We start from the raw sequence: 8,140 nt of genomic DNA, 5'->3' as shown, positions 1-8,140 counted from the left end.
TATTGACTACGCAAAGGCTTTCGATTGTGTGGATTATGACAAGCTATGGACAACATTGAGAAGTATGAGTATTCTGGAACACTTAATTGTTCTCATGAGGAATCTGTACCTGAACCAAGAGGCAGTTGTTGGAAGAGAACATGGGAACACTGAATGGTTTAAAATTAAGAAAGTTGTGCGACAAGGTTGTATTCTTCCACCATACTTATTGAACCTGTATGCTGAACAAATAATATTGAGTAGCTGGGTTCTATGAAAAAAAAAACATGGCATCAGGATTGGATGACGACTCATTAACAGCCTGCAATACTTAAAACATTTGCTGATGAAGATCAAAGAGCACAGCCTTCCATATGGATTACATCTCAATGTAAAGAAAACAAAAATCCTCACCACTGGACCAATAAACAACATTCTTATCAATGGAGAAAAAACTGAAGTTGTCAAGGACTTCGTTCTTCTTGGATCAATATGAACACTCATGGAAGCAGCAGTCAATAAATCAAGTGACATATTGCATTAGGCAAATCTGCTGCATAAGACCCTTTTAAAGTGTTGAAGAGCAAAGATGTCAGCTTGAGGACTAAGGTGTGCCTGACCCAAGCCATGGTGTTTTCAATAACCTCATATGCATGTGAAATCTGGACAGTGAATGAGAAAGACCGTAGAAGAATTGATGTCTTTGAGTTATGGTGTTGGAGGAGAATATTGAAAATGCCATGGGTTGCCAAAGGAACCAATAGATGCGTTTGGAAGAAGTGCAGCCAGAGTGCTCCTTGGAGGCCAAGATGGCCAAACTTAGTCTCTCATAATTAGGACATATCATCAGGAGGGACCAGTCGCTGGAGAAGGACATCATGTTTGGTAAGGTGGAGGGTCAGAGAAAAAGAGGAAGACCACCAATGAGACAGACTAGCCAAGTGGCAGCATCAATGGACTCAAGCGTGGCAACAGTAGTGAGGTTGGCCCAGGATTGGGCATTGTTTCATTCTGCTGTGTATAAGGTTGCTATGGGTCGGTACTGACTCAATGGCACCTAACAACAACAACAGTGGAGGAGTGTATATAGAGTATATAGAGTATTAAGGAAATCATGAATAGGCCTATTTGGCTGGAGTGGAAATAAAGGGAATAAAAGCTTAAATGGAAACATTAGACCAGATTATCAATAGAATTAGTTTAAACTTTATCCTCCAGTTCTGTAGTTTTCAAACTTTACTCTCCAGAGATGTCAGTGTTAAAAATTAAAAAAGGAAAGAGAGTCAATTACAATTTTCATAAATGCTATATTATCAAAAGTTGATTAAATCTAGCATTATGTTCCAATCATAGTACCCCTGGTTAGGATTTCTGAGTCTGTAAATCTTTGCAGCAATAGAAAGCCTCATCTGTCTCCTGTAGAGCACTGGTAGGCTCACACTGAAGACATTATAGTTCACACCATGGTGATTATCCTACAAAGTCACTGCACTCCTTCAATTCATAATAATAATAAAAAATTCAAACTCTTAAAATGACTAAAAGACAACAGGTTTTATAAGATTTATTTGTCTCCCCACTCTTTCCTCTTATCTTCCCTGTTGTTGCTGATGTTAGGTACCACTGAGTCAGTACCAACCCATAATGACCTTATGCACAGCAGAAGGAAACATTGCCTGAATCTGGGCCAACCTCACTACTGTTGCCACTTGGCCATAGATGATACCACTTGGCCAATCCATCCTGTTGGGGGTCTTCCTCTTTTTCTCTGACCTCAAACTTACCAAACAACATATCCTTCTCCAGTGACTGGAGTGAGTGTTGATAGTTGATCCAAGAAGAACGAAGTCCTTGACAACTTCAATCTTTTCTCCGTTGATAAGAATGTTGTTTATTGGTCCAGTGGTGAGGATTTTTGTTTTCATTACATAATCCATACCGAAGGCTGTGCTCTTTGATCTTCATCAGTAAATGTTTTAAGTCCTCTTCATGTTCTGCAAACAAGGTTGTACCATCTGCATATTTCAGGTTGTTAATGAGTCTTCCTCCAATCCCGATGCCAAGATTTTCTTCATAGAACCCACAGTCTCAGATTATTTGCTCAGCATACAGGTTCAATAAGTATGGTGAAACAATACAACCTTGTTGAACACCTTTCTTAATTTTAAACCATTCAGTGTTCCCATGTTCTGTTTGAACAATTGCCTCTTGGTTCAGGTGCAGATTCCTCATGAGCACAATTAAGTGTTCCAGAATATTCATACTTCGCAATGTTGTCCATAACTTGTCATGATCCACACAATTGAAAGCCTTTGCATAGTCAATAAAGCACAGGTAAACATCTTTCTGATATCCTCTGCTTTCAGCCAATATCCATAGGGTATCAGCAATGATATCCATCATTCCACGGCCTCTTCTGTATCTGGCTTGAACCTCTAGAAGTTCTCTGTCAATGTATGATTGTAGCCATTTCTGTATTACCTTTAGCAAAATTGCTCTTCCTGCTATCCTTAATTTCACCCCAATCACCCTAACAACTTTGGTCTTCCTTAATCTTAATACAGTCCTGTGTTGAATGTTATTCTGGCTATTCTCCTTGCACAGAACACTCTTTCCTCAGGTGGTCTTTAGGGATAAGTTCCTCAAATTCTGCAAGTCCTCGCTCAAATCTCACTTTGACCTACCTTGACCTTCATGTATAATATTGCAGCTTGCCCCTTCATTTGCTTTCCTTCTCTTAACAACCAATGTTTCTTCTTCTGAAATCACCTTATTTATCTTCAACTACCTTGATTCACGTTACCTTCTCTTGAGACCTAAGACTTCCTTAGAGCATATGATCAATGAATTCCAGAGGAGTCATTTAACCTCAACATCCTGTCACATTGCAATCATGCATGGTTATAGAATCGGGACAATGTCCTGTTTTCCTGCTAGTTGTAATTATAGTGGAGGAAGATGACTTGAGATGTAAAATATAAAGAAGAATGCCATTTCAATGAGTTAAGCACCAATAAATTATACACTGTAAATATTTATGAAATGAACCACATCCTGAAAGATCAGAAAACATGCAACATTCACAAACCCTACATATTGCTACATGCAACACAGATTAGAAGAGAAAAACAAAACAAAACAAAACTATTTTTATAAAACTAGCAAGTTTGTTTAAAAAATTGTCCAGAGAGTGCAACAGTAGTCAAAGGGTCCTACTGTAAGACACTATATATATGAAAAAAAAAAAAGAAAGAAAAGAAAAGAAACTATATATGAATAACATTTTGAGTCATTTTGTTTTGTTTTGTTTTCTGGAGGGCAGATGTCTCCTAAATTGAGAGATCAAAATACAGAAACTGTAAAATCACTGTTGTTGTCAAATGTCATTGAGTTCCAATTCATAGTGGCCATATACAGGGTCTTCAAGGATTGGCTGGTAGATTTGAACCACTGATGATGTGGTAGTTGAGAAAATGTTTAGGTTTGGAGCTTTGGTCTTTTGAAGGGGAGGAATTATTTTTGCTTTGATGCATATACTTTTCACAAAGAAACTACAGACTGGCTGTGATCAGTTCTAGATTCCATGTCAAAACTGCCTATAAATCTACAAAATTCACCACAAGGGAAAAACTGTCTCGTGAATAGGGTTTATATCTTGAAATATTGCAAATCAGTCAGCATAACTAAAATATACTTTCAATGTAGTTTCAAACTAAGATACCATCATGCTATCAAAATTACATTCTCTACTCAATCAACACTGGATTATTAACCACAAGATCTGTGGTTCAAACCCACCAGCCACTCATTGAAAACCCTACACAGATTCACTGGCTCAGAAGTGACTCAACAGCACTTAGATAGCAATAACAATGCATATATTAGAAAACACCAACATTTAAGATGGACAAATTAATGAATCCATCCATTCAGATGCACTAATATAATCAAAAAATAATAAATGTCTTAGATAATAAAATCTAAGCTGCATATTTTTTAATAAAACATTATTTACTTAAAACATTATATATTTAACATTTTAAAGGGGAAAGGGTCTCTTTTTTAAATCAGTTCATACCTAATTTTGATTTTAAATGTCAAAATGAAATGCCAAAATAATTTTTTTTTTTAAATCTCCAAATCCCTTTTAAAGGAAGCTAAATGAAAAAAACAATTCTAAAATAAAATCTATACATACTTTCCTTCTGTAGGTCTCCGATGTTATTGATTTTGCCTTCTTCATTGTAATATATAATACTGAAACTATAAAAATTATTTGTAGATAGAAATATTTTTTAAAGGTAACTTCTACACATACTTACACATTCTGTGGCTGTGATTATTAATGAGCTTGTGATGACAGATTTTCCTCCATTGAAGCTCACTGCAACATCAAGAGTTCTAAGAGAAAATGAAGAATGAAATGATTAAAAATAAATTTAAATACTAGAAGATTGGAGATTTAAGTTTTACTTATCTATATCAAGAGTCCCTGGGTAGTAAAAAAAAAAAAAAAAAGGTTAATGTATTTGACTGCTAACCCAAAGGTTAGAAATTCCAATCAACTCAAAGGTTCTTTGGAAGAAAGGCCTACCGATATAGTCCAATAACATTAGCTATTTAAAACCATACGGAGCACACTGCTCTTCTGACACACATGAGGTTGCCATGGGTCAAAATCAACTAATATAAAATTCAATACTGGCCTGGAAGGCTACTCAAAGAGGAAGAGTCAAAGTTTCCAATCAATGATCCCAGCTTTTTTCTTCACTAATTCCAATTTTTATTCAGTATGCAGAGACATTATTAAGAGATCTTATTGATCCTGCAAGAAGCATTAACATAACTAAGGACCATCATGACATACATCAATCCAGAGAAGGGTTGAGATAGCTTCATATTCACAAAAATCAAAAAGAAGGAGAAAAATCTTTAATACCATTCAGTTTCTATTATCTTGTCCAACTTGGACAAGAATGCATAATATAATTTTGCAAGACCAATGACTTCTTCATTGCAGATACCTTTTTTAAGCAACGCAAAACATAAATATATACATAGACCTTACCAGATGAAATACCCCAAAACCAAATTGACTATACCTGCGGAAAGAGAGAGTAGAAAATCTCCAAATCATCAACCAAACAAGGCCAGGGGCAGATGTGGAAAAGATGATCAGTTGCTTATATGCAAATTCAGGCTCAAGCCGAAAAAAATTAAAACAAGTACACAAGAGACAAAATATAACCTTGGACATATCCTGCTTGAATTTAGAAATCATCTCAAGAGCAGATTTAATGAATTAGACACTAATGAACGAAGACCAGAAGAGTTGTGGGAAGAAATCAAGAACATTATACATAAAGAAAGCAAAAGATCATTAAGAAGGCAATAAAGAAGGAAAAGACCAAAATGATTACAAAACTTACACTACAGCGTAGAGATATTAAAGCAAATGGAAGAAATGAGAACATAAAAAATGTAAACAGAAAGTTTCAAAGGTCAGCTTGAGAAAATAAAGTAAAATATTATAATGAAATGTGCAAGACCTGGAGTTAGAAAAACAAAAGGGAAGAACATGCTCAGCATTTCTCAATCTGAAAGAACTGAGGTAAAAATGTAAGCCTTCATTTGCAATATTGAAGAATTCTTTGAGAAAAATATTAAATGATGCAGAAAGCATGAAAAGAAGCTGAAAGGAATACAGAGTCACTGTATAAAAAAAAATGGTTGATGTTCAAACATCTCAAGAGGTAGCAGATGATCAAGAGTCAATGATTCTGAAGGAAGAAGTCCAAGGTGAACTGAAGGCATTGGCAAAAAAAAATAAGGCACCAAGAATTGATGGGATACAAATTGAACTCATTCAACAAACTGATGTAGCACTGAGGTACTCACTCATCCATGTCAAGAAATGTGGCAGACAGCTATCTGACCAACTGATTGAACCAGATACATATTTGTGCCCACCTCAAAGAGGGGTCACTAAAGGACTACAGAAATTGTGAGACAGTATCATTATTATCACATGTAAATAATTTTTGGTAAGATAATTCAGAAATGGCTGTAATAGCACGTTGACAGAGAACTACCAGAGGTTCAATCAGGATTCAGATGAGAACATGGAACTAGGGATATCATTTCTAACATGATAGATCTTGGCTGAAAGCAGAGAATACCAGAAAGATATTTACCTGTGCTTTGTTGACTATGTGAAGGCTTTTCATTGTGGGGATCTTGGTAAACTATCGGCAACATGGCAGAGAATGAGTATTCCAGAGCACTTACTTATACTCATGAGGAACCTGGTTGTACATAGACCAAGTGGCAGTCATTCGAACAAAAAAAGGACCACTGAATGGTTCGAAATTAGGACAGTGTGTGCCAAGATTGTATTCTTTCGCCATACTTATTCAATCTGTATGCTGAGCATATAATTTGAGAAAATGGATTTATATGAAGCAAAATGTGGCATCAGAAATACAGGAAGCCTCATGAACAAGCTCAAAATACCAATGACACAACCTTACTTACTGGTAGTGAAGAGGATTTAAAATACTGATACAGATCAAAGACCACAGCCTTTGGTATGGGTTGCACCTCAATGTAAACAAAACAAAAATTCTCACCAGTGGAACAGTAAATAGCATCAAGATACATGGGAAAAGATTAAAGTTGTCAAAGATTTTAGTTTGCTAGGATCAACCACCAACTCTCATGGAAGCAGCAGTCTAGAAATTAAATGGCATTTCCATTAGACAAATGTGCTACACAAGACCTCTTTAAAATGTTCAAGAACAATGATATCAGTTTGAGGACTAAGGTGAGGCTGGCACAAGTCACAATAATTTCAATAACCTCATATTCATGTAAAAGTGGGAAAATAAATAATGAAGACCATAGAAGAATTCATGCATTTGAGTTATGCTATTGGAGAAGAATATTAAAAGTGCCATGGACTGCAAAAAGAACAAATAAACCTCTGTTGGAAAACGTACAACCAGAATGCGCCTTGGAAACCAGGATGGTGAGACTTTGTCTCTCATATTTTGGACATGTTGTCAGGAGGGACCAATCCCTGGAGGACAACATGCTTCATAAAATGGAAGGCTGGAGAAAAAGAAGAAGAAGATATCCAAAGATTGATTGGCACCGTGGCAGCAGCAATGACCTAAGCATAGTAATTACTGGGTGGTTGGTGCAAGACCTAGCAGTGTTTTGCTCTGTTGTGCACAGGGTTGTTATGAGTCAGTACTGACAGGACAGCACTTACCAACAACAACAGCAACATGTTGTTGTTGTTAAGTGCCATCGACACGGTACCGACCCATAGCGACCTTATGCACAGCAGAACGAAACACTGCCCGATCCTGGGCCAACTGCACTATTGTTACCACGCTTGAGTCCATAGATGTTGCCACTTGGCCAATCCATCTTGTTGAGGGGTCTTCCTTTTTGCCTCTGACACTCCACCTTACCAAACATGATATCCTTCTCCAGTGACTGGTCCCTCCTGACAATATGTCCAAAGTATGACAGGTGAAGTTTGGCCATCTTGGCCTCCAAGGAGCACTCTGACTGCACTTCTCCGAAAACGGATCTATTGGTTCTTTTGGCAGCCCATGGCACTTTAATATTCTCCTCCAACACCATAACTCAAAGGCGTCAATTCTTCTACAGGCTTCCTTATTCACTGTCCAGCTTTCACATCCTTATGAGGCTATTGAAAATACCATGGTTTGGGGCAGGAGCAGCTTAGTCCTCAAGCTGACAGCATTGCTCTTCAACACTTTAAAAAGCTCTTGTACAGCAGACTTGCCTGATGCAATACATCATTTGATCTCTTGACTGCTGCTTCCATGAGTATTGATAGTTGATTGTTGTTGTTGTTAAGTGCCATTGAGTCGGTTCCGACTCATAGCGATCCTACACAGGGTTTCCGAGGCTGTAAATCTTTACGGGGGCAGAACGCCTCATCTTTCTCCCGCGGAACCGCTGGTAGTTTCGAACTGCTGACCTCGCGGTTCACAGCCTGATTCGTAACCACTAAGCTACCAGAGTTCCTTTTAAGCACAATTAAGTGTTATGGAATACTCATACTTCGCAATGTTGTCCATAGCTTGTCATGATCCACACAATCAAAAGCCTTTGCGTAGTCAAT

At 37.3% G+C, this 8,140-nt stretch overlaps 1 protein-coding gene across 3 annotated transcripts in view; it reads right to left on the bottom strand.

Annotated features, from left to right (window-relative positions):
* ANTXR2 (anthrax toxin receptor 2) overlaps window positions 1-8,140 on the bottom strand; it is a 242,129-nt gene that overhangs the window by 139,375 nt on the left and 94,614 nt on the right. For 2 of the 3 annotated variants that reach the window (XM_006872894.1, XM_006872892.1), the window contains exon 11: window positions 4,302-4,380. The exons of the other annotated variant lie outside the window; for it this stretch is intronic. In XM_006872894.1, the coding sequence (XP_006872956.1) occupies window positions 4,302-4,380 (79 nt within the window). The remainder of the gene's footprint in view (window positions 1-4,301; window positions 4,381-8,140) is intronic. 3 annotated transcript variants of the gene reach the window in all.

The sequence above is a fragment of the Chrysochloris asiatica genome, unplaced genomic scaffold (genome assembly GCF_000296735.1).
Source record: "Chrysochloris asiatica unplaced genomic scaffold, ChrAsi1.0 scaffold00214, whole genome shotgun sequence".
Lineage (NCBI taxonomy): Eukaryota > Metazoa > Chordata > Mammalia > Afrosoricida > Chrysochloridae > Chrysochloris > Chrysochloris asiatica.
The sequence above is the reverse complement of the archived record's forward strand: the minus strand, read 5'-3'. Positions and strand labels throughout refer to the sequence as shown.